Source organism: Sphaerodactylus townsendi, linkage group LG08 (assembly GCF_021028975.2).
Source record: "Sphaerodactylus townsendi isolate TG3544 linkage group LG08, MPM_Stown_v2.3, whole genome shotgun sequence".
In the NCBI taxonomy this organism is placed as follows: domain Eukaryota; kingdom Metazoa; phylum Chordata; class Lepidosauria; order Squamata; family Sphaerodactylidae; genus Sphaerodactylus; species Sphaerodactylus townsendi.
The window spans coordinates 5,853,452-5,878,319 of NC_059432.1; the positions used below are offsets into that span (position 1 = coordinate 5,853,452).

General features: G+C 50.3%; 1 protein-coding gene across 2 annotated transcripts; it reads left to right on the forward strand.

The window, feature by feature from the left end:
* On the forward strand, positions 1 to 22,994 carry CXCL12 (C-X-C motif chemokine ligand 12). Of its 2 annotated transcripts, XM_048505902.1 has the most exons (6): positions 1 to 516; positions 2,282 to 2,399; positions 10,114 to 10,200; positions 12,077 to 12,130; positions 17,869 to 22,044; positions 22,180 to 22,994. In XM_048505902.1, the coding sequence occupies exons 1-5, from the start codon at positions 438 to 440 to the stop codon at positions 17,882 to 17,884; spliced, it is 354 nt and encodes a 117-aa protein (XP_048361859.1). In that variant the 5' UTR covers positions 1 to 437; the 3' UTR covers positions 17,885 to 22,044; positions 22,180 to 22,994. The 2 variants fall into 2 exon arrangements, with proteins under 2 accessions (XP_048361859.1, XP_048361861.1); XM_048505904.1 differs by lacking the exon at positions 12,077 to 12,130 and having other exon boundaries at positions 5 to 516.
* The last annotated feature ends 1,874 nt before the right edge of the window (positions 22,995 to 24,868 follow it).

The window sequence follows — 24,868 nt, forward strand, 5'->3', positions numbered from 1 at the left end:
CCCCTTGCGCGGACCCCCGAGGAGGCCGGTGGGGATCTGGGGGTCGCAGCCGCCTCGCCTGCCCCCCCCCCCCAGAGCAGACTCCCGGGCCCCCACCCTGCTGCGAGGGTCCGTCCAGGGCCTTGGGGCTCGGAGACACCCCCCACCCCCACCTTGCCACTCTTCCCCGACGGCCCGGACAGCGGCTCCGGCGGGCGGCCATCCCCGGGGGAGCGGAGGGGGGGGGCGACTGCCTCCCGGCTTGTCCGACGGGGTGGGCCACTTCCCAGCCGGGCTCGAGCCTCCCCCCACCCCCCTCCGAGCGAGCCCCCTCCCCTGGGTTCCGCTCCCTCGGGCTGCCGGCCCAGCCCCTTCCCCGCCCCTCGGCGGGCCCTATAGAGGGGAGGGAGGCGGCCGGCGGTCGGGCAGAGAGCCGCGCCGTCAGTGCCGGGGTTGCCATGGCCGGCAAAGCGCCGCTCGCCCTCCTGCTGGCCCTGCTGGCCCTCCTGCTGCTCGCCGCCCTCCGCCGCGCCGACGGTAAGGCCGCCCCACTCGCCGCTGGGGGTGGGGGAGGCAGCGTGGGCTGGGGGCCGGCGGGGGGGGGGGCTGCAGCAGCGGCCGCGCAAAGTGTCCCCGACGGCGGTGGGGCGTCGGCAGCCGCTCGGGCGGGCGGCGGAGGGGGACGCCCGGGGAGCCTCCGAGCCAAGCGTGGCCTGGGCAGGCAGCCGACGGAGCAGGACGCCCCCTCCAGCCAGGCGCGCCCCCTCGGCTTCGGCCGCCGCGCGGAGGAGCTCGTCCTGGCCGGCGCGGAGACCGCGCGGGGGTCGCGCCCGGCTTTCCCGGCGGTGGCTCCCCGATCCTGTGCCTGGGGCGGAGGAGAGCCCGCTGGTGCCACGCTCGGGCGGAGCGGCTCTCCTGCTGCCCCCTTTACTCCCAAGGAACCCGCACGGGTCGCATTCGGGCTTCCTCCCCAGGATCGCAGCCCCTGCTGGCATCCCCCGGGGCCGAGGGCACTCCCCAGCCGCTCCCCTTCGCGCCAGCCCTGGCAGCTTTTTTTGGCGCAAGGGGGGGGGGGTCCTGCCCGCCCCCGCCCTTCTTCCCCACAGGCCTGGGCTACCGGGTGCCCCTGCCAGCGGGGGGGGGGAGGGGAGGGGTCCCACCTGCTGCGGGCCCCCTGACAGCCAGCTGCTTTGGGCCGGCTTTGCTCTGGACCTTCACAGTGGACGTCCCGGCAGGTGCGCCTGGAGCGGAAGCGCCGAAACCCTCCTGGGACTCGCGGAGGAGACCCGGGGGGGCGCCGAGGATCGAACCTGGCCGTCCGGGGCAGAGGCTGCTCCAGCTTGGCGGCGGGCGGGGGACGGAGCTTGAGCCCCGGATTTGATGTGTTTCTTTAATGATGAGGCGGCCTCCCCGGTTTCAGTCTCCTGCTGCGTGAGCCCCCCCCCCCCCAAGTGCAACAGCTCTGCCTCGGGGACTCCCGGTGTGTTCCTGGAGGGTTTTTTTTTTCCTATCAGACGGTGCCCCCCACCCCCTGCTGAAACAGGGGTGCCCATCTCCCCCACCCGGTCACCTTAAAGCTATTTAGAAGTGGTGGGAATTCTGATTGGGAGAGCAAAATGGAAGGGTTACCCCCCCCCCTTACAGCCAGGATACAAATGCCCCCCCCCCCCTCCAACTTCTTTTGGGACCCCTGACTCTTCTGGCTAAGCAAGATGGAGGTGAACCGCAAGCTCCAAGCCAGGACTGGCCCCAGCGGCACTGCCTTGAACCCTTGGGGTCGGCCCCCGTTGGCCACCCCCCCTGCGTGTGCTGCGGTCGGTGGCTGGCCATTGCTCTGCGGGCTGGGGGTTACAAGAGGTTTCCCTTTAGATTGGAAAACCATCACTGGCCAAACAGCCTGGCTTAGGAGGGCCAAAGGCTCAGTTTGCTAGCCCCCCTCAAACCGCTTTGGTGGGGGAGGGGGTGAGCGGGTGTTTGGGGAGGGGTTGTTGTTTTGCTTTGCAAAACTTTGTGGTGGTCTTCCCTCCCCCTCCCCTGCTGGGCCTTTTCACGTGGCCTCAGGTCAAACGCTTCAATTGATGCCTTTATCTTACCTGTTTGCCACCAGCCGAGGGATGAATAGCTGGCTCCTTTGCAGGAAAATCACCAGTTTCTCTGCTCTTCTTTTGTCTCCTGAACCCCAGAAGCACCAGGATTAAAGGGCTGAACTCATAGCTGGAGGGCTTGTGGGGGGGGGTGTGTGTGTGATTTGCCACTGATTCTCCTCAAAAGCCTCTTCTTCGCCCTCCCTCTCTCCTTGCAGGGAAGCCCATCAGTTTGACCTACCGCTGTCCCTGCCGCTTCTTCGAGAGCAAGGTGGCCAAATCGCAGGTCAAGCACCTCAAGATCCTGACGGTCGCCGGCTGCTCCCTCCAGATCATGTAAGGATGCTCTTTGCGCGGGTGAGCCCACTGCCGGGCAAGCTGGGGTTTGGATCCACCGGCGGATTCCTGCTCGGTGTTGTGAATGTAGATGAAAACGCCTGGGTTGGTCATGGATGCTAAGGAGCACCTTCGAAAAACACAAGAAGGAAAAATGTTTGCACATCTTTTGTTCACCGGTTTGCAAAGACATAAAGTAAAACCCACTGCGAGCTTAACTGGCCTGTAATGGTTTCTGGTGTGCCTGTGGTTTTAGGGCCGAGGGGTTAATTCTAGTCTGTCTGACTGTGAGAACCAAACAGAGCGGTGTGGTATTTCTTCCAAAGTGTAATCCAACCGGGGTCCAAAAGCTGAGCCCCCCAGACCAGGCCGTCCACACCCACGACTTGATTTTCTTGGTCTTCTCTGAAACGTGCAGAGGCCCCGACCGCCTTCTGCTGATTTTCTACAGAGTGTGCACTTGGATCCAGGCGTCTTGTTGGTGGGTTTTGGTTCAAAAAAATAGATCCCAGTTTGAGCAAAATACTTTGCCAAAAGGGGTCACAAGAAGAGCTTTGGGCGCAGGAAGCCGGGGCTGACCTCTCCCAGTGACTTGTGAGTTTAGGAGAGGGAAGGCAGGATTTGGTGGAACTGAACAAGCAAGAGGGAGACGGTCTGAAATAATTTCATTGCGACCAGCATTTATTCTGAAAAAAAACAGTAGTATGAAAACTGGGAGATGGTTCCGTTTGCAGGATTTGCAGCCGGCCATAGTCTTCTGTTTGCACGTTATATCTCTTTGCTCCAAAGCGTAAGCAAGATGTCAGGAATCGAGTGTCAGGAACTTGTGGCTGTGCCTGACATGGGTAGAACTCCATTCTTGTTGCAAAAACGTGTGTCGGGTTGGCTGGAGGAGGGGTGAGATGCGTGTGTGTGCTGTGTAATTTTGTATAGCAATCAGCTGAGGAACTCCGTGTTTAATGCTTGAAATGAGGCTGATAGAATAAATTAGGGGAGGTTGCGGTGGGTGGCGGGAGGGGGGGGGAATGTGGTTGTGGGCTTGCGGGAGACCTGCAGCTTTGGGGGAAGTGAGATCTCTGGATTCAGCAAGATCTGCGCAACCATGCAAACAGCCTTTATAAGTTTTGCAAAAAAGCGGTAGAGGAACTGTTTACCTGAATCTGCAAAAAAAGGGTAGTACATTCAAAGCTTATGGAAACAGGAATGGCTCGATCCAGAGTCTCTGTAAATAACTGCCTGCTGGAAGCCGTGATTGGAATTGGGATCCCATTTCCCTTCTGCTTGTGATTGCAGGATTGATAGTAGCCCCAGGGCTGTTTGAGACCAGGAAAACAATACAGAAGGGTTGATTCCCCCCCCCCCGCCCCCCCCTCCCCCACCCCCGGAGCTTGTTGTGGCAATTATTTACCAAGGAAAACCGCCTTTCCTTTAGTTGAGCCCACAACAAGTTTTGGGGTTATTTAATCTGGTGAAATTAAGTACACTTAATGCATGGTCGCATCGTATAAGATGTAATTACCTTTCATTTCTCAATACTAATTGTGATTCTTTGGACTTACTACAAGAACACTGGATATTCTCCCGCTGCCCCTGCTATTATTTCTTTTCTTTTTTCCTGTTAAGACAACGTTCTGTGTTCTTGGCTCTGTTACATCCGTGCCCCTTTTTCTAATAAAAAGATTAAGAGATTGGATCCAGACTGAATTTTCCATTGTGGAATGGAACGTTCCTGGATGCCCCTGTAGTCTGCTGGCGCAGTTGGGGGATGGAGACCTTGTGTAATGATTTGGGTGGGGGTCCTTGTGGTGGGAAGGGGGGGATCCGTGGATATTTTAAAAGGACCTTCAGTCAGAGGCCTCCCCTCTTCTTCTCCTCCGGCTCTATCCAGCTGCCATTTCTTTCCCGTCTGCATGGAGGTCTCAGCCTGCCCCTTCCTCCCTCCCTCCTTTCTTGCTCACTTTAGTGCAGCTTGATGTGTCTGAAGGGGAGACACAGACATCAACGTGATCGTGAAAACCCTTTCCCCCTATTGCAGAGGGACACACAATTGGGCACTAGTTGTGAGTCATGCGGCTTCATTTATTTATCTGATTGACACCCTGGTGTTTCTCCCCAGTGGGGACCTGAACAAATTTACATTGTTCTTGGCTACCTTGTTTTGTCCTCACAGCAACCCTGTGAGGCAGAGCGGCTAGATCTGAATTCAGGACCACTTTAGAGAGCAACAAGATTTTTGAGAGGCCTGGACTTGAATCTAGTTCTTCTACTTCAGACTTAACTCGCTGCCTTCTGAAACTGCCCGGGAGATCGGTTTGGCTGTGAGTGCGTGAGGCTTCCAAAGTCACAGTTTCCAGTACAGGTTAAGTAGGGAGGGGGGGCACACCCGGGTCTCCCACATCCTCCCACATGAGCAAGTGGCAAGCGCCACAGCGCCCGCAAGAGGCAATGAAACAGAGAGCGAAGGGCTTAGGGGTGAGGCCCCGTGGGAATTCACAGCCTCTGCAAGGGGCGCATGGAAGACTCGAGGTGCAGGACTCTTCTCTCTCTGCATGTTGCTCGCTGCCATCATTTGCGCCGGTTTGCCCGGCTGCTGCCAGTATTTCCCTCGGCACGCAGGGCCCAGCTGAACAGTGGCCAGTTCAGTAGCACCTGAGTCGGCCCGAACCCCTGACAAGCTCCCTGGAAGCTGCAAGGAAAGGAGATTCCCCTCCCAGGCAGTCCTGCCAACCTGGGCAATGAGGCCATCTTTATTTTACCCCATCTGCTAACAGGAGAATAAGGCCTCTCAGTTGTGGATTGGGGGGGCGGGGGGCAGTTATTTATTTTTTAGTTTTGCAGATACATAAAGATGTGAGATTCGAGCCCATTCATATCTTAAGGACTGACGAGACTCCTGAGGTGTGAGCTTTCAGGAATCAGAGAGCCTTTCCCTCACTTTGGTTTTAAGCTCCGCTGCTTACTCGGTGAGAGGTAGCGCCGGGTCCTCGCACTTCTACTCGAGAGGTGTGGGCGGCTATTGTTGTCAGCTCGGTTGTTGCTGTCGCAGACTTCAGCGCCATCCCAGGCTTCTTAATTCGCTTTTGATGGCTCTCGCGAGAGCTGCTGGGGTCGTGGGGACGTCAAGGCTTAGATGCTGCGCTGAGCAGCGCGGCATAGAGGGAAACGATGGGAGTGGGGAAAGGCCCAAAGCTCTCTTTGACTCCCAGAAGCTTATGATTCCCAAAATCTTGTTGGTTTTGAAGGTGTTTCAACTGCAGGCCGACACAGCTACCCTGTGACACTGTCAAAATACTCATTTCCCACTCACATAAATAGTGAGAATAAGTCGAACAAGGAAAGAAAGTAGAGAAAGTAGCCTCAGATTAACGGGTGGGTTGTTTGAAAAAAGCCCCTTTCCTACAAAAGAAACAAATTGTACCGGCTCTGTTCAGCCATGGCGGCAAACACTGCCATCAGCACGAGCGATCAGCACAAGCGTAGTTTACTGGTGACCCGGCAGCCCCCCCCCCCCCCCAACCCCTCACATGGTACATGAGTGTTTCAATTCTCATTTGAATTCAAACCTTTCTCAAAATTGAGGTGTGTTGTGTTGCCCAAAGTTGTTTTCCAGACAGGGATGAGGGGCTGGCTTCTACATAGCAGATTTCCTTGCATTTTCCCTGCTTGGCTGCCCTCCTTCACTCCCAGGTTTTCTATTTTTTTAAAAAATGGTAGTGGCTCTCTCATTATAATGTGACAACGTTATAAATGTCTGTCAGTTTAGGGTCTTTGAATTCCTAGCTTTCGTTTTTTAAAAAGTCTCTGACCGCTTTGGTTCTGGTGAATTTTCCGGGCTGTGTGGTCGTAGTCTGGTGGATTTTGTTCCTAACGTTTCGCCTGCATCTGTGGCTGGCATCTTCAGAGGTGTATCACAGAGAAAAGTCTTTTTCACACTGTGTCTAAGTGAGAAGGGAAAGTTTAGTGGGGTATATTGTCCATGTCCCAGGGTGGGGAACCAATCATTAAGCTGCATTGGTCCAAGGCTTTCATTGTGGTTTCGGGCTGTGGGGAAAGCCTGGCCGTATGGTTGCATAAGCAGCATTCTCTCCTAACGTTTTGCCTGCATCTGTGGCTGGCATCTTCAGCCTCTGAAGATGCCAGCCACAGATGCAGGCGAAACGCCAGAAAGAATGCTATAAGAACATGGCTTCAACCCTTCAAAATATTCCGGCCGTGAAAGCGCTTAGGCAGCACCCATCAATCATTAAGTGTTTGGGTGGAACTTGTGATGCAAAGGTGTGGTTGAGTGCACTGTATTGCAGGTGGGGTTATCAGTCCATTTTTTAAGTACTGGGAGCCAGGCTTTGCTAATTTTAGCTACTGTGGACTCTTCTTTCTTATTGAAACTGTCCTGGTGTCTGTGAATTTCAATGGCCTCCCTGTGCAGTCTGACATAGTAAGCTTCTGAATTGTCCAGAATTTCAGTGTTCTCAAATAAAATATTATGTCCAGTTTTGTTTTAACGCGTGTTCTGCAACTGCAGATTTTTCAGGATGGTTAAGCCAACAGTGTCTTTCGTGTTCCTTAATACGGGTCTGAATGCTGCATTTTGTGGTTCCTATGTAGACTACGGCCACACAGCCCTGAAAACCCACCAGAACCAGTTGAATCCGGCTGTGAAAGCCTTTGACAATACATATGACCCCTTTCATTAAAAAAAGTCTCTGATCTTTTTACCCCTACGTGACTAGCAGCTAGAGACATACTTTTTATTTTTAAATGAAGGCTACACACACAGAGAACCTGACAGACGGATCGTTGTAACTTTGTAATGCTGTAATGATACGTTAATTGCCGACTTTTCTAAAAACAAAACCAAACCGGATGGGGGGGGGGGCAGGGGCGGGGCGTTGGGATGCTTCTTGAACCAGAATTCAGCTCCCTGTATGTGATTGTTACTGGGGTGCATACAGGGAGCAATTCTCTGAACAGGTTTTGCGGCTCTGATGAGGAGCGCATTAGCTTTCTATTGATTGATGCTGTCTCCCGCTGGTAACTTTCAAAGTGGCTACTTTCTCCATTTTAACAATTAATATGAGGAAGAAATCAGTACCTGTTATTTCTGTCAGAATCCTAGCCAAATTGTAATGTTTGAATTGCTTATTTTATGGTTTTTATTTGCTTTGTTATGTGTTTGTAATGTGTTCTTATTAATTGTTTGTCATATGCATTGTGTAATATACACCAGCGTGGTGTAGTGATTAAGAGCAGTGGACTCTAACCTGGAGAACCAGGTTTGATTCCCGACTCCTCCACCTCAGCGGCAGACTCTTATCTAGTGAACCGACATTCCTGCTGAGTGACCTTGGGCTAGTCACAGTTCTATCTCTCAGCCCCGTCTCCCCTTCAGCCTCACAAGGTATCTGGGGTGCAGACAGGAGGGGAAAGGGGTTTTGTGAGCCGCCTTGAGTCTCCTTACAGGACAGGAGTCAGGGTATAAATCCACAGTGGCTTTCCGCTTCTGTTGCTGACTGAGTGACGTGCGCTTGCTTAGGATGCTGTAGCAGCCATTCAGCTGATGAAGCACCAGCATAGAACGAGGGAGCAGAAGGATATTGTGTTCTGTACAGTATCCAACATTTTCTTTTTTGAACTTATGTGCAGCTGTACATTTTTGGCGAAAGGAAACCCTCCAGGCATCTTTAGACATTTCAAGAGAACCTGTTCGTGGTGTGCGCTGGCCACGACAAACACTCATCTGAAGGGAAGCTTCATTTTGTAGACTGTTGTAGACAGCTGAAAAATGCACTGTGCTTTGGGAAGTCAAAGTCCCTGGAATGTGTCAGGCATACCCTTTCCCCAATTTCCAGGTGGGAGGGGCCTTAGAGTGGCTGCCAATTTATGGCAACTGTTCATGGGGCTTTCAAGGCAAGAGCTGAGCAGAGGAGGCCGCCCTCTGCACAGTGACCCTGGTGGGCTCCCTTGGTGGTCTCCTGTCCAAATACTACTAACCAGGCCAACCCTGCTCAGCTTCCAAGGTCAGAAGAGATTGAGTTAGCCTGAGCCATCCAGACAGCGCCCAGACTGACGATGCAGCTGTAATCCAGTGTGCAGTTCAGAATGGGAACAGCCTTGACCACACTGGGACACGAAACAACAATAGAGCCCCGTACAAAATATTTCATCTGTTCCAGGGAAAACCGGCATCTGTGTCTGTGGAATGTTTAGCCTGGAAAAGAAATTTTGCTGCCTCCAGACTACGTTTTGACTATGTGATTCTTTGGGCGTTAGAAAAGATAGTGTCAAAATAACCTTAAAACAGCAGGGATTTTGATGTGGTTGAGTCAAGCATTAAAGAAATGGGTTTTGTTCTGAAATCTGGTGAAGTGAAGCCACTTTGGGAAAGGGAGCAGCGGGCACTGAAGCCCCTCGCAGGCACATGGGGAGCACAGAAGCCCCTCGGCTAGGCCTCTATGCCACAGCTGGGCCTGATCCAGCCCATTGCGTGTCAATAGTGTGGGATCACCTTAGCACTGTCTAAAAGATGTGTGTGGCTTTGGCTTTCATTTGTATCTGGAAACTTGTCTGTTTTGTTTGTAGATTCATAGAGTTGGAAGGGGCCACGCAGGCCACCTGGTCCAACTCCCGGCTTAGTGCAGGATCAGCCTAGAGCATCCCTGACAAATCTTTGTCCAGCTGCTGTGGGGAGGACGCAGCTGATTCCATCGTTGCACAACTCTTGCTGCAATCCCCCCCCCCCCAATATCCAGTGTGGTGTGGTGGTTAAGAATGGTGGCCTCTAATCTGATGAACCAGGTTTGATCCCCCACTTCCTCACATGAGTGCTGGACTCTTCTGATGAACTGGATTTGTTTTTCTGCTCTTCCACATGAAGCCTGCTGGGTGACCTTGGGCCAGTGATAGTTCTCTGAGAACTCTCTCACCCCACCAACCTCACAAGGTGTCCACTGTGGGGAGAAAAAGAGGAGTTTGTAAGCCACTTTGAGAAATGTGGGTGTAAATCCAAACTCCTTCCCCTCCCTCCTCCTCCTCCTCCTCCTCCTCCTCCTCCCTTCTTCTTCTTCTTCTTCTTCTTCTTCTTCTTCTTCTTCTTCTTCTTCTTCTTCTTCTTCTTCTTCTTCTTCTTCTTCTTCTTCTTCTTCTTCTTCTTCTTCTTCTTCTTCTTCTTCTTCTTCCAGAACCTTTCTCCCGATAATAGTGAGTCCTTTCTTCTACTGCCAACAGGAATAGCTCTCCTGTGACTTCTTAAAGAAATCTTCTTCCTAGCGTTGTCCCACTAATGCCGGGGCCGCAGCTCGGAATTTTTAAACGCCACTTCTTAAAGATATGCTGAGTTTTAGTAGCTGCTTAAAACTGTTTGGGCCCTGGCTTCAGATCTCAGAAGCGAAGTAGGTTCGGCCGTGGCTATAACTTGGATGGGCAACCACCAAGGAAATCCAGGGTCGAGAGGCAGAGGCAGGCAACGGCAAAACACCTCTGATTATCGCTGGCCTTGAAAACCCCCAAAGTCAGCTGCCGCTTGACGACACTTTTCCCCACCTTCAAGAATATTGGCAACTCCCATCTGGCCAAGTTTTTCTTTGGACAAAACTGTCTGTGGGTGAAGTCAGTTTCACCAGCAGCTCCGCATTTCGTGGAACATTCTTGATAGCACTGAACTGGGGGGCGATCGAGATCTTCGTTCTGCAATAATTCTCTCTCTCTTTTTGGGCAGAGCCAAACTGAAGAACAGCAGCAAGCAGATCTGCCTCGATCCCAATCTGAAGTGGCTTCAGGGATATCTGGAGAAATATGCACCCAAGTAAGCCAAGGACCTAAAGGACTTGACCGCTGAAGCAGCCCCGGGGAAAGCACTGCCGACCGTCTGTGGCCAGGTGGACGCAGCACTCCACAGAAACTGGCCCGGCTCTCCGTTGGGCTCTTTGGGGGGTTCTTTTTCTATTCGAGCCAGTCAGCAGTTTGAGGCCCTTCCAAATAGGTTGCCCATGGCTCCTCTTGTGTGGGGCTAGTGAGGCCATTCCCAGTTATGTTCTGACAAATCAGAACGGTTTGGTCTTAGGGCCGGTCCCATGACATCACCCTCTGAACGTATGGATGGCAGCACTACTTAGCTGCAGGAGATCAGCCATACACCAGACAAGTGCCAGTAGGAAGCCTCGCTGTGGGTCAGCTGTTGAGAGGCATAGTGGTTGTCCTGAGGCCTGCCGTGGGGCAGCACCCTTCTCACGGAGGGGTGCCCCCCTGCAGCAGATCTCAGCCAGCTTCCACTGCAGAGAAGCCACTTGAGGAGAGAAGTCCGGTAACTGGGGTGGGATCTCCTCGATGCCGAGCGAGGCAGGTCGTGGGGCGGCCCTCAGGGCAGGCAGGCCCCCTTTCCTTGTCTTCGTGCCCTGCTTCCTTCCGTCACGCCCACAAGCTGATGAAGCTCACCTTGAGATCTCTTCCCGGCTTGGCTCCTCTTGCTTCCTGCGGCTGGATGTTGTCGAGAATGAGAGCCTGGGAATCTAGTCTCCGTAGAAGGCTGGAGGGTCAGAAGGAGCTTTTGCATCAGGGATCTCCTCAGCCCTCTCCCAGGGAGGCCTTTGCCTGGTCCAGAAATGGGCATTGGGACTAGTGTGGTCTGCAGCCACAAGGGAAGATTGTTTTTCACACAAAGTTTGTGCACATCCTTCTCTTGAACTGCCGAAGGACCACATAGGGAAACTCCTGCTGTAGGAGCTTTCCTATCCCTCTTTTATGTGATCTGTTGATTTTTGAATGAATGAACTTTTTCCAGATTCAGAACAATAGAGGGGGAGTATCTGGTCCAAGATGTGTTAAACAGCACAATAAATGTAGTCCTGCACTAGATCTGGGGCATATTTGACATACCAGTCAGCTAGGTTACTTCCAGAGAAACTGTCCTGCGTGAATGTGTTCCTTGCTGGCCAACGCTGGGTACCCTCCACCAGGGAGCTGCGTTTGAGTCCTGTTTCAGAAGGAATCTCCCTGGTGGATGAAGCGTTTTGAGCCTTGCTTCCAGCTTTTCTTTAAGTCAGTTTGCCCCTCTGCCTGGCGGAGCCCTTCGGGGATCGGGCGGTATATAAATTTAAGAAATAAATAAATAAAATAAATAAATAGAGTTTCCCCCAAATCCCAAAGAAGTTTCTTTGGTTTCTCTCAGTTGAAGGGTATCCCTGAATTGCAGCCACGAGATCAACTGGTCACTTAAGGCCTAGCCTATGACTGCGTAATGCTGTGTAATCTGAATATTTACGTATTTTAATGGAATTTATCAATCACTCCTGTTATCACCTATACTGAAATATATAAATACACATATAAATATGTATTTACATATGCTAGCAATAAATGTGACAAATCATTTCTTAATACAAAAGCCGAACTATATGTGGGGATTTATTTTTCTGGAAAAAAATAAATACTTTTTTAATAGATTGGCTGTTGTAAGTTGTTTAAATTCCCAGATCAGTGTTTGTGTGTGTGTGTGTGCATGCGTGCACGTCTGCCATTGCTTGGACTTCTGGCCTAGAGCATTTGTGCCTGGATACAGCTGTTGCAGCATGAAGTTTGTTTGGATGGGGAAGGGGACTTTTGCCGTCCAGAAATGCAGCCTGCTAACTAATCTGGCTTAATCGCAGCCTGCTAATTAACCTTCTTGTTGCTGTTTTGTGCAGGGAAGATACCATGGCTGGAAGATACCAGAGCAGAACCATGCAGAGATTTAAAAGGCAGGCTGAGTTTTTTTTTTTTTTTTGGGGGGGGGGTGGTCCTTTATTTTATTTCAAAAGTCCTTCATGACACAGAGAACAGTGAAAACACCAATGCTATCCCAAGGGGTATCTGTTCGTTGAACTGCTGGTATTTCATCGCTTAATGGTACTGCAATGGGTCTAACTGCATGTCTTAACTTTAGGTTTAATCAGAGGGTTTGTGAGGGGGGGCAGGATCATTGAAATTCTGTCCCTAAGACTCAGCATTTCCTTACTTATCGTAATATCTTAGTAAATGACAGCTGAATGAAATATTCAGCTTGTAATATTGAGAAGGGGGCATACTTCATTCTTAGCTAAAGTAGACCGGGCTGGAATTAGTTTTATCTGTCTTTACCATTGTCGGTACATCTAATACTGAAGTGGCCGACCCTTTCTGTAGTATTGAAAATGGCAAAATTAGGCCAATCACAGGTGTGGAGGGGTGTCTTCACTTGGGGGGGGGGTGTTACATGCAGAATAATATAATTTTGTAAAGTACACTTCCCCAACAAAACCCCCTGACCTTGAAGAGAATTGAAGTACGGGATGTTGAGGACAACACAGTGCTAATTAAATGGGAGGGAAGTGTGTGTGAGAGAGAGGAAATGGCCCCGCTTTAGACCCCAAGAGGGGGGCAGTTTTAAATCTTCAAATAGTTTTCTTGTCCTGCAGTTTCCTTGGGTTATTAGCTGGTCCTTTAAATGTTGAAATTAGTGTTATCACATAACTGAGGCATGTATTCCTTACAGCTTAAGTCTGAGAGGGCAGGTCCCTGCCCCAAGAGACTTACCAAGTGAAAGGTGGAACTGCATGCTGGGAATTTTTCTGTGATGATTGTAAAAGGCTTTGGTCTGGGCAGCATTTGTGTGTATGGGCAGGGACAGGCATGAAACCTTCTTCCCTAGGGACTGTGTTCTCTCATCGGAAGCTACCTTTCCCCAGCCTCTCCTACACCTATCAGGTGCCTTTGCTTTAGCAAGCAAATGGGTCCAGAGGAGGGCGACCAAAATGGTAAAAGGTCTGGAGTCCATGCCCTACGACAGTGGTGGCGAACCTATGGCATGTGTGCCACAGGTGGCACTCAGAGCCCTCTCTGTGGGCACGCGCCCAAAGAGTTAATCATGTGGGGTGGCGGAAAATCACACACACACCCCACACACATATAGGCTGGCCTGGGCCGCTGGGCACGACCTGTTCAAAGTGTTGCATGGTTGCTTCACAAGCTTACTTCCATGTAATGTGCGCCTCGAAGCCAACTGTTTTTTCTAAACTAAAACCTCAGTATTCAGGTTGAATTGCGGTGTTGGCACTTTGAGATAAATAAGTGAGTTTTGGGTTGCAATTTGGGCACTCGGTCTCAAAAAGGTTCGCCATCTCTGCCCTACGAGGAAAGACTTAGGGAGCTGGGTATGTTTAGTTTGGCAAAGAGAAGGTTAAGGGGTGACATGATAGCCATGTTTAAATATTTGAAGGGATGTCATATTGGTGAGGGAGCAAGCTTGCTTTCTGCTGCCTCAGAGACTAGGACCAGGAGTCATGGGTTCAAGGTGAAGGAAAAGGGATTCCACCTCAGCATCAGGAAAAAGTGGAATGTGGTGGTGGAGTCTCCTTCTTTGGAGGTTTTTAAACAGGTTGGATGGCCATCCATCGGGAGTGCTTTGATTGTGTGTTCCTGCATGGCAGGGGGTTGGACTTGATGGCCCTTGGGGTCTCTTCCAACTTTATGATTCTAAGCCAGGCAAGAGGCATCTAGAGCGGGCCACTCTTCCTCCTAAAATGTCCCCCCCCCCAGGAAAAGACTCCCTTACCTCCCGCCTCTTTGCAGCTTCCATGGTCTGAGTTGCTGCAGTGCAAAGCTTGTCCCCCCCCAGCCCCTCTTCGGCAAGAATCCTTCTGCTCTGGATATTCGTGCCCCTTCCTGAGTGCCTCATGCCCCGTGTGGGAGCGGGGTGGGGCTTGTCTCATATTTGACTCCAAGGTTAAAGATCCAGCTGATAGGCTGTTCAAAGAGCAGGGGGCAGACAACTCAGCCCCCCCCCTTTGTTCAACAGCAACTCGGCTCCACAGCAAAAAAAGAAAAAAGGAAAAATGCCTCAAGTAGCCAAGTGTGGATGAGACGCTGGGGCCCTGTTCCCTCCCACGACCATGAATAGACACCATATCTGGGCTTTGCTTCCTGGCAATTTGTTTTTATTCTTAAATCCTAGCTTTCCTCCCCCATTGGAGAAACTAAGATAAGAACATAAGGAAGAGCCTGCTGGATCAGACCAGAGTCCATCTAGTCCAGCACTCTGCTACTCGCAGTGGCCCACCAGATGCCTTTGGGAGCTCACATGCAGGAGGTGAAAGCAATGGCCTTCTGCTGCTGCTGCTGCTGCTCCCGAGCACCTGGGCTGCTAAGGCATTTGCAATCTCAGATCAAGGAGGATCAATATTGGTAGCCATAGATCCGTGGTGGCGAACCTTTGGCACTCCAGATCTTGTGGACTACAATTCCCAACAGCCCCTGCCAGCATGGCCAATTGACCATGCTGGTAGGGGCTGATGGGAATTGTAGTCCATAACATCTGGAGTGCCAAAGGTTTGCCACCACTGCCATAGATCGACTTCTCCATAAATCTGTCCAAGCCCCTTTTAAAGTTATCCAGGTTAGTGGCCATCACCACCTCCTGTGGCAGCATATTCCAAACACCAATCACACGTTGCGTGAAAAAATGTTTCCTTTTATTAGTCCTAATTCTTCCCCCCAGCATTTTCAATGTATCTCCCCTGGTTCTAGTATTGTGAGAAAGAGAGAAAAATTTCTCTCTGTCCACATTTTCTACCCTATGCATAAGTTTATAGACTTCAGTCATATCCCCCCTCAGACGTCTCCTCTCCAAACTAAAGAGTCCCAAACGCTGCAGCCTCTCCTCATAGGGAAGGTGCTCCAGTCCCTCAATCATCCTTGTTGCCCTTCTCTGCACTTTTTCTATCTCTTCAATGTCCTTTTTGAGATGTGGTGACCAGAACTGAACACAGTACTCCAAGTGCGATCGCACCACGGCTTTATATAAGAGCATGACAATCCTTGCAGTTTTATTATCAATTCCTTTCCTCATGTATATGTTGATTTTTTCAGCACATTATACACGTCAGGTGTATTTTAAAAAAATATTTTAGGGTTTTGACTTTCTCATCCGCCAGGGGGCGCAGTTTTTAGGCTAGCAGCACCAAAATTTCAGGGTATCATCAGGTGACACTCTTGATGATACCAGCCAAGTTTGGTAAATTTTGGTTCAGGGGGTCCAAAGTTATGGACCCCCAAAAGGGGTGCCCCCATCCTCCATTGTTTCCAATGGGAGCTAGTAGTAGATGGGGTTACATTTTGAGGGTCCATAACTTTGGACCCCGTGAACCAAACTTCACTAAACCTGGGTGGTATCATCAGGATAATCTCTTGCTGATACCAGCCAGGTTTGGTGATGTTTGGTTCAGGGGGTCCAAAGTTATGGATCCCCAAAGTGGGTGCTCTCACCCTCCATTGTTTCCAATGGAAGCTAATAGTAGAAGGGGCTACCCTTTTGAGGGTCCATAACTTTGCGCCCTCTGAACCAAACTTCACCAAACCTGGGTGGTTTCATCAGGAGGGGCTCCTAAAGATACTGTGATACAAAATATACTTCCTTACAAAAAAGCTAAGGTTTTTGTACTTTTAAAGTTATTGTTGATACCATATTGTTCTTGTTGACCCTCTTTTCCACTTACAGAGCTAGTTTACTGTTTTTCTTTGAAATAAATATTCAAAAACATTTCACCTACTGATGCCTCAATTAATGTAATTTTATTGGTATCTATTTTTATTTTTGAAATTTACCAGTAGCTGCTGCATTTCCCACCCTCGACTTATACGCGAGTCAATAAGTTTTCCCAGTTTTTTGTGGTGCCTCGACTTACATGCGGGTCAACTTATACACGAGTATATACGGTATCCCCAGCACAGAGTTTGCCTTTTTCACAGCTGCCATGCATTGAGTTGACATTCCCATGGAACTATCAACTAAGATGCCCAAATCCCTTTCCTGGTCTGTGACTGATAGCACTGACCCCTGTAGCGTGTATGAGAAGTTTGGATTTTTTGCCCCTATGTGCATCACTTTACATTTTGCTACATTGAACTGCATTTGCCATTTCTTAGCCCACTCACCTAATTTATCAAGGTCCGCTTGAAGCTCTTCGCAATCCTTGGCGGTTCTCATCATCCTACATACCATCTGTTTCTCCCAAAATAAGACATCCCCTGAGAATAAGATGTAGTAGAGGTTTTGCTGAAATGCTAAATATAAAACATCCCCCGAAAGTAAGACATAGCAAAGTTTTTGTTTGGAAGCATGCCTGTCGAACAGAACACCAGAGCATGCAGCTGTGGAGTGGAAAAATAAGACATCCCCTGAAAATAAGACATAACGCATCTTTGGGAGCAAAAATTAATATAAGACACTGTCTTATTTTCGGAGAAACATGGTAATTTGGTATATCTGCAAACTTGGCCACTACGCTACCCACCCCTACTTTCAGGTAATTTATGAATAGGTTAAAGAGCACTGGTCCCAAAATGGATCCTTGGGGGACACCACTCCCTACATCTCTTCATTGTGAGAACTTCCCATTTACACCCACGCTTTGCTTCCTGTTTCTCAACCAGTTTTGAATCCATAGGAGGACTTCCCCTCTTATTCCTTCATTGCTGAGTTTTCTCAATAGTCTCTGGTGAGGAACTTTGTCAAAAGCCTTTTGGAAATCCAAGCAGGCAATGCCCATTGGTTCCCCCTTATTCAAATGCCTGTTTACACCCCCAAAGAACTCTAGTAAGTTTGTAAGACAGGACTTGCCTCTGCAAAAGCCATGCTGACTCTTCCTCAGCAGGTCTTGCTTTTCTACATGTTTAATAATTTTATCTTTAATGACAGATTCTACTCATTTACCAGGAACAGATGTCAAAATGACTGGCCTGTAATTTCCTGGGTCCCCCCTAGATCCTTTCTTAAAAATTGGTGTGACATTGGCCATCTTCCAGTCTTCAGGGATGGAGGCTGATAGAAGAATAGGAAATAGGGGGGGAAAAAAGAAATAAAACTAGGATATAAGAATAAAAATCAGTTGCTGGGAAGGAGAGCACAGATATGGCACCTGTTCATGGCTGGAGGAGGGAATTAGGCCCCAGCATATCATCCACACTGATACATATATACCCACACACCCACACACAAAACTTGGACAAAGAACTACAGATCCAGGTCTGACAGTTCCCACCACCTTTTGGGCTGGTCCTGACTCCCCTGGCACAGTTCGCACAGGTCCAAGATGGCGATCGCCCGGCTCCTTCTCTGCAGTGCCCACGTCCGGCAGACACAGAGGTCTCCTGGGGGTGGGGATGGCCCCTTGAGGGGAGCAGGACCCTCTTATTTTTCTTGCGGAGGCCACTGCCTGGCTGCAGCTGGCTTTGGGATCCTCCAGTGGGGGCTGAAAGCAGGAGAGGAGCTCTTTGGCCACCTGAGTGGTCAACAGGCACCCCGACTGATAATGTAGGAGGAGGTCCCCATTTATCCACTCCCTGGAAAGCATCGTGGAGTTGGCGACCTTGTTTCTTTTCTGATCAGGAGCAGAAACTGCCGCTGGCTTTCAGCGGACTCGTCCCCTTAATGGAATCTCCCTCTGTTCTTTGTCGTCAACAGGCGAGCCAAGATATAAGAGGCGAGAGCAGGGCGGGATGCCTCGCTGTGGGACCCAGAGAGCAGATGGTCCCACTCGTAGGGACCGCGGCGTGACTGCTCCCACGCGCTCCCGGAGGCTTTGAGTTGCACAGAACGCCTTGCTTTCCCCAGTACTGCCTGATGTAGCAGGAATCTTTCAGACGCAGCTTGGTTTATTACATAGCACTAATAGTGGCAGCAGAGGGGAACTTAGAGTAACCCAGCTTTGTATGACTCTTCCTTTATGCTGAGCAGAACCCAGACACTTTGGGCACCAGGAGGTAGCTGCAGAGGGGGTCAGAGTGGAAAGCAAGTGGGGGGAGGGGGGAGAGGGAGGGAAAGGGAAACCTTACCACTAGCTGCAGATAAAATGTCCCTTTTTGTGTTGTTGGTTTTCTTTTGGCAGGGCTATGCTGAAAATCAGGCTGTTCTAGTGGCTGCCAGAATTGATGCTGTGGTGGAAGGGGAGAAAGGCCCCCGGCATTCCATGAGCGTGCAGGCCGACCCCCTCGTTTCAGGGGGAAGGCCGCCCCATGGATGGAGACCTGAACTGGCCCAATGCTTTCCAGAGTCAGGCCTGGTCTGCGCCTGCTCCTTGCCTTCCTCCGTGGCCATTTCCTCACCCTCCACCCTAGAACCAGGGCAAATGGTCCTTGAGCTGCGGCCTTGACCTGAAATTAGGGTTGCCAGCTCTGGGTGGGGAAATACCTGGAGATTTTGAGGGTGGAGGCTGGGGGGGGATGCGCTTTGGGGAGTGGAGGGACTTCAGGGGGAGTATAGAACCCCAACCCCCTTCTAAAGCATCCATATTCTCTTAAATCATTTGTCATTCCAGGAGATCTCTACATTGTCATTCCAGGAGATCTCTCCACATGGAGGTTGGCAACCTTGCCGGGGACAGGGGGGGCGGGGGAGGGAAACCCACTTTCCTTGGTCTGTGCTGCTTGCCCTTCTCTCAGGGTCTCCAGCTGAGCTGCAAAGCTCATGGTTTCAGCTCTGGCAGCTTCTATGCTCCATGGAGTTCCTGTGTTGGGGAAGGTGCTGTAGATAAGCGCCCTGTGCTTTCATGAAGCCGCCTTGTCCTGAATCAGATGGGCGATGCGTCAAAATCGGTCTGGTCTACTCAGGTTGGCGGTGACTGTCCAGTATCGCAGGCAGGAGTCTTTTACTGCACCTCCCACCAGGTCCTTTTTAAAACTGGGAATTGAGGCTGGGGCCTTCGGCTTGCCAAGGAGGGGCTCTGCCAGTCGGGGCACATTGTGTTTTTTCCACTGCAGGGCTATAGGTGGCCCCCACTTCCACCTCCCGAAGGTCACCTGTGTTGGTTTGCAGTAGAAGAGCAAGATCCAAGTCCAGTAGCATCTTAGAGACCAACACTATTTCCCAGGTGCGAGTTTTTGAGAATCAAAGCTCCCTTCGTCCGGGACTGCCCACCCCCCTAGATCACTGAAACAGCCAGGGCCATGTCTTGGTTGGGTGTGAATGGTGAGCACAGCTCGACGGAGGACCCCTTTCTGCACATGGGACTCTGTGCCCTGAGGGGGGTTATGGGCTTTTGTACACTCTCTGGTGGATTCCACACAGCACAAATATAATGCCTTTAGGACATTATAAAAAGTGTTTTGGAGAAGAACTTGGCGCAGCTCTCTCCGCCAAAATGAGTTCAGCCTGTTATATTCCTCTCAACCCTGGTTTTTCAAGGCTTGCTAAACTAGTGATCTCCTCTGCCCACAAACCTTGGCTGGAGACCTGTCCTGCTGGCTGAGTGAATGCCAGCAAGCAGGAAATGCTTCATTTCTCCTGCCCAAACCTTTTGTTTCCACCACTCGCGCCCACCATTTTGTGTGCTGCAGCAGATTCTCTGTGAAGATTCCCCCCAGAGGTTTCCTCTGTTTGCAGTGACATAATTAGAGAAGCTGCAGTATGCGCATGTTGGTATCGCTGTAGCTTAGCAGACATCCTCCTCAAAACAAAAAAAAAAGGAAAAAGGACTTATGCACAGGATCGCCAGACAAGACAGACTTTATTCATCTGCTTTCTACCATGAAATAGCAAGCTGGTGAGCTACAAGCAGAGGAAATGGAGTGGGCGCCACTGTGAAACTGACAAGAGCTCTGTGCAGCAGGCGGGGAAAAAGATCTGTTTTGGCTGGCAACGGTTGTGTTCTCCCGCACTGTGGGAACACAAAATGCCCAAAGGGTTTTTTTTTTTTTACAACGTTGTAAGGACATTATGTTTATGCTGTGTGGAATCCACCTGTTTGAAACTAGGAGGGGGAGCCCCAAGGATTGTAGCATGTGGGGTGCAGAACTGGACCCCCCCGCCCTGCTCCCTGCAAAATTACAATCCCACTCTACAATCCCACTCTGTCTTGCCGTGCCTTCTCTGCTGAAAGATAAGAGAGTCTTGTCTAGACCCCAAACAGTCAGTCACACAGTATCCCAAAGCAGTATCATTAGTCTGTGTGTGGGGCCCTTTTTAGCCAGGGGGAGGCTGAGCTTTATGAGCCCTTTGGGGATAGGGCGGTATATCAAATTCAATAAATAATAATAATAATGATTGACAGTACCCTGTTCCATTTTGACCCAAACCGCCATGCCGGTGGCACTGAACACCGTGGCAGCCTTGAGCAAGCAAAGCTGACCCTCTGCACGCGGGCCCTGTGCCGGTTCCAGCTTCCGTGGCCTGAGGTCTCCCCTCCGTGTGAGCTTGGCTTGCAACACTGAAGAATAACAAAAGCCATTTTGGAGTGTAAGGAAAGAGACTGGCTTCAAGGAAGTTAATGTCCCATTAATGTGAACAAATTCACCAAAAAAGCCTTTTAAACAGGCTGTAGCCTCAGGTTTAACTAATAGTCAAAATGCACATTTATATGATGATAGCCGGGCAAAGGTGGCACTTCTAAACAGATTTGGAAATGCAATTGCTCCCAAAACAATTCATGAGAAATAGTAAATTTACCTAGTGATGGGGGGGGGGGGGGGGGAGAACGGGACCGTCTGTCTGCCCTACCTGTCTCCCTTCGTTATTTTAACTGATACATTGAGGTGAACATGTAAGAAAATGTCATACTTAAAGTTATTTTATTTGGGGCTGGATTTCTCTGCAGAAATTTGAATTACATCTTGCGGGCAGGGCAATGCGCAGAATCCGTCTCCATCTTTGGCATTTGAAACTAGTGCACAACTATTTCTTAGAAAAACAAATGACAGGTCTGGCTTGTGCTGCCTTGATGGAGGTACCAGTTTGTAGCCACCTAATCGTGTCAGGTAATAAGAGCTGTCTCCCTGTAGACTGTGCAGTATTTAACATATGTTTCGCCCCCCCCCCCAATAGAGAATTGATGAAGTAACTTAGAATTTTTCTGCACCTCTCACTTGCAATGGAAGGCTCAATTAATTGGAACACCCCCCCTCCCCATAATTGCCTGCAAAAGGGGATGCCTCTTCCTACAGATCACAGGAAACCCTCCAAAGAATGCTGCACAGCTTTTAATAATTAGTGGAGTCAATCAGGTCAATTAGGCATTAAAGATCCTCTTGTTTCAAGTTCCCATCTCAGCTGTGAATGGAACACAGGTGCAGTTTAACCCATTCTGTGCCTGTTGGAATGCCTGCCCTGTTGCACGGTGGGCCCTGCTTCATTGCATATCCAGAGAGGCCATTCTGCAGAGATGGGGGCGATGGGGAGGGGGGTCGTTTAAATTTGATTTGCCTCGAGCTCAGGCCCCCAAGTGATTCTTCACATCCTGGCAACGCATAATGTCATGTTTCTTATTTCCTGACATGAAGAGCTGCTTCCGTGTTTAATTTTGCTGGGGGAAGGTGGGCCCCTGAAATTCAGATTTTGACACTGAAATCCACAGTTCCCAAGATCATTCGACTAAAATGGTTGTGAAATTGGAGTTTACTTTTCAGTGCTGTTGAGTTTCCATTTCCACTCCGGTCATTGGATTCTGACCGTTCGGCCTGCCGTTTTTTGGATACAAATGCGGGGCAAGTATTGACGGTTTGAAGAAGAAACACGGATGTGTGATGGCCATGGCTTTCACCCTGTGATCTGGGGGACCTTGAACTTCCACAGAAGGGCTCCCTCCATGGAGAAGTGTCCCAGAGCAGATCTATGACTGCCGATCCTGAGCTTTGGGTCGTGCTTTTAGTTCCGTGATGGCAAACCTTTGGCACTCCAGATGTTATGGACTACAATTCCCATCAGCCCCTGCCAGCATGGCCAATTGGCCATGCTGGCAGGGGCTGATGGGAATTGTAGTTCATAACATCTGGAGTGCCAAAGGTTCGCCACCACTGTTTAGTTCATCTGGGGCTTCAAAGTCTTGGCCAGGGCTGCGTGGCCGTGGTCTGGTATTCTACTCATACAGCCCAGAAAACCCACAACAGCTAGTGGTCCTTAACCACTAGTCCCAAATTCCCTGCTCCAATACTCACCTAGATCTCTCTCGAGTCAACGTTCACAAGGGGAGATATGTTGGGTGGGGGGGATTGGGAGCAGACAAGCCAGGGGTTAACTCTGGAGGCCCACCTGAGACTGGACTGGCACATCCAGTGCTATTTGCAGAGGTTCCTCAGCGGCTGTGCTCCCCAGTGGAGGAAAAGCCACAAACTACTGAATGAGAGCCATCAGCAGCCTGGATCAGGCGTCTGACAGAAGGGCAAGGGTGGCTGTAGGAGCCGTTCACACGGCCAAGCTGGCCACTATACGGGAGCCACTTTTCAGTTGGTAGCAATGTGGTCACGTGCCTGTTGCAGCTGGCGTGTGTGGGATGGCCACGGCACGCTTCAGGCCCCTCTGTAGTTTTGTTTGTGGAGAGCACTTGTGGGGGTCTGCCTCCCTTTGTCTTCTGTAACTGGACTGAAAGCCAGCCCTGCAGAGCAGCTTGCTGGGTTGAGCTGCTTCTGAACGTGGTTGGGACGTGACTGGCGCTGGCTTCTCGTGTGTGACCTTGTCGCGAAGTTTCCCAAGGAATGTGAAAAGAAATGTGTTTTCAAAGCTTTATTTCATTGCATACTTTTTTTGTAAAATCCATATAAAATATCAGAACCACCAAAGTTTGTATCATTTTCTTAATAAAAAAATTGTATTAAAAAGTTCTTTTCTGCATAAGTAGTCTTTCTGTTCAACACGAGCATAAACACAACCACCCACCCACCCACCGGCACTGCTGAAGCCTGGAGGGGAACCCTTTTCCTCCTGTGGTGTGTGCGGTCCACTCACGCTTTAAGAAGAAGAAGAGTTTGGATTTATATCCCCCCTTTCTCTCCTGCAAGAGACTCAAAGGGGCTGACAATCTCCTTGCCCTTCCCCCCTCATAACTAACACCCTGTGAGGTGGGTGGGGCTGAGAGAGCTCCGAGAAGCTGTGACTAGCCCAAGGTCACCCAGCTGGTGTGTGTGGGAGTGTACAGGCTAATCTGAATTCCCCAGATAAGCCTCCACAGCTCAGGCGGCAGAGCTGGGAATCAAACCCGGTTCCTCCAGATTAGATACACGAGCTCTTAACATCCTGCGCCACTCCTGCACCTTTTAACAGGCTTTATCCCTCAAACTGAAAAACTGTGTGAAGCTTTCGACAGATGTTTGCTGGAGAACTGCAGATTAGACTCCAGGAGAGTTAGGTGGATCGGGAACTGTTTGGAGAACTCCACTGAAGAACAGTGGTCAACAGCATTCCATTTGAATGGAGGGGGGTGACCAACAGAGTAATACAGGGCTTGGTTCTAGGCCAGTGGTGGCGAACCTATGGCACGGGTGCCAGAGGTGGCACTCAGAGCCCTCTCTGTGGGCACGTGCAAACAGAGTCCCCACCCACACACACATCTAGGCTGGCCTGGGCTGCTGGGCTCGATTAAGACCTAGTTTTGGGGAAGCAGTATAGGTAACCCTGTTAAGTGCTGTTAAACCCCACTGATTTTCATGTGAAGGGTAAAGCGCGATCCTTTACCTGGGAGTAAGCTCAGTTGCTGGCAATGGGGCTTGCTTCTGAGTAAACCTTGCCCTCCTAGGGTCATGATTCACCCGTTGGAAGAGTTGCATGGTTGCTTCAAAGCAAAGCCACCGACTACCACCAAGCTTACTCCTGAGTAACGCACGCCTCAGAGCCAACCGTTTTTTCTAAACGAAAACCTCAATATTCAGGTTAAATTGGCGTGTTGGCACTTTGTGATAAATAAGTGGGTTTTGGATTGCAATTTGGGCACTCGGTCTCGAAAAGGTTCGCCATCACTGCTCTAGGCCCATGACTTTGCAACGTTTGGATGAGGGTGTGGAGGGGCTAATTAAGTTTGCAGATGACACCAAATAAGGAGTAGCAACAAACAACCCAGGAGATAATGGCCCATTACGATAGAATACTTCCCTCAGGGCTCTTTAGAGGCACTTCAGTGGGCTTGCAGAGGGGTCTCCTCCTTTTTTTCTGTTTAAATGCAAGGAGCCATTCTCTGCCTGCTGTGCAGCTGCCTTGCTGGTCTCAGTGGGGCCTCTGTAGCTTTCCTGGTTCTCTTAACTCTGCCCATCAACTCCTCTTAAGATCTCAGATCTAGTCACATCCATAATTGCAAGAGAAAGGGCTTTGTTATATTGATACACCTGTGATAGCCAATGCATTGATATATACCCCCAAAAAACAAGGCAAAGCCATTCCCTGCTGAAGAAGGGGACCTTGTGCTAGATTCCCCTTCACACACACACACACACACACACTCTCTCTCTCTTCCTGCCACTGCTGCAGCCAGGAAATTTGTTTTAAAATACAGTCTTGTTTGAAATAAAGTTGTGAAAAGCCCGCCCCCCAATCATCGAGGAGGTTGGAAGCAAAGCTGGGAAGGGGGGGCGGGGTTGGAGATGAAAAAGAGACCCTGCTTGTGTTGTTCCTTTGCAAAAGCCAAAGAGAGGCTTGTTTTTCAAGAAGACGCTTGTCTGAAAGAAAGCGTGTGAACAAGCTGAATAGGAGCAGCGGCCAAAACGGC

Bases quoted from the DNA above. Each gene is read 5' to 3' on its own strand.
- CXCL12 (XM_048505902.1), top strand. From the start codon at position 438: ATGGCCGGCAAAGCGCCGCTCGCCCTCCTGCTGGCCCTGCTGGCCCTC. The intron at 2,400-10,113 runs GTAAGGATGCTC...CTTTTTGGGCAG, and splicing joins GGCTGCTCCCTCCAGATCAT to AGCCAAACTGAAGAACAGCA. The intron at 10,201-12,076 runs GTAAGCCAAGGA...TGTTTTGTGCAG, and splicing joins CTGGAGAAATATGCACCCAA to GGAAGATACCATGGCTGGAA.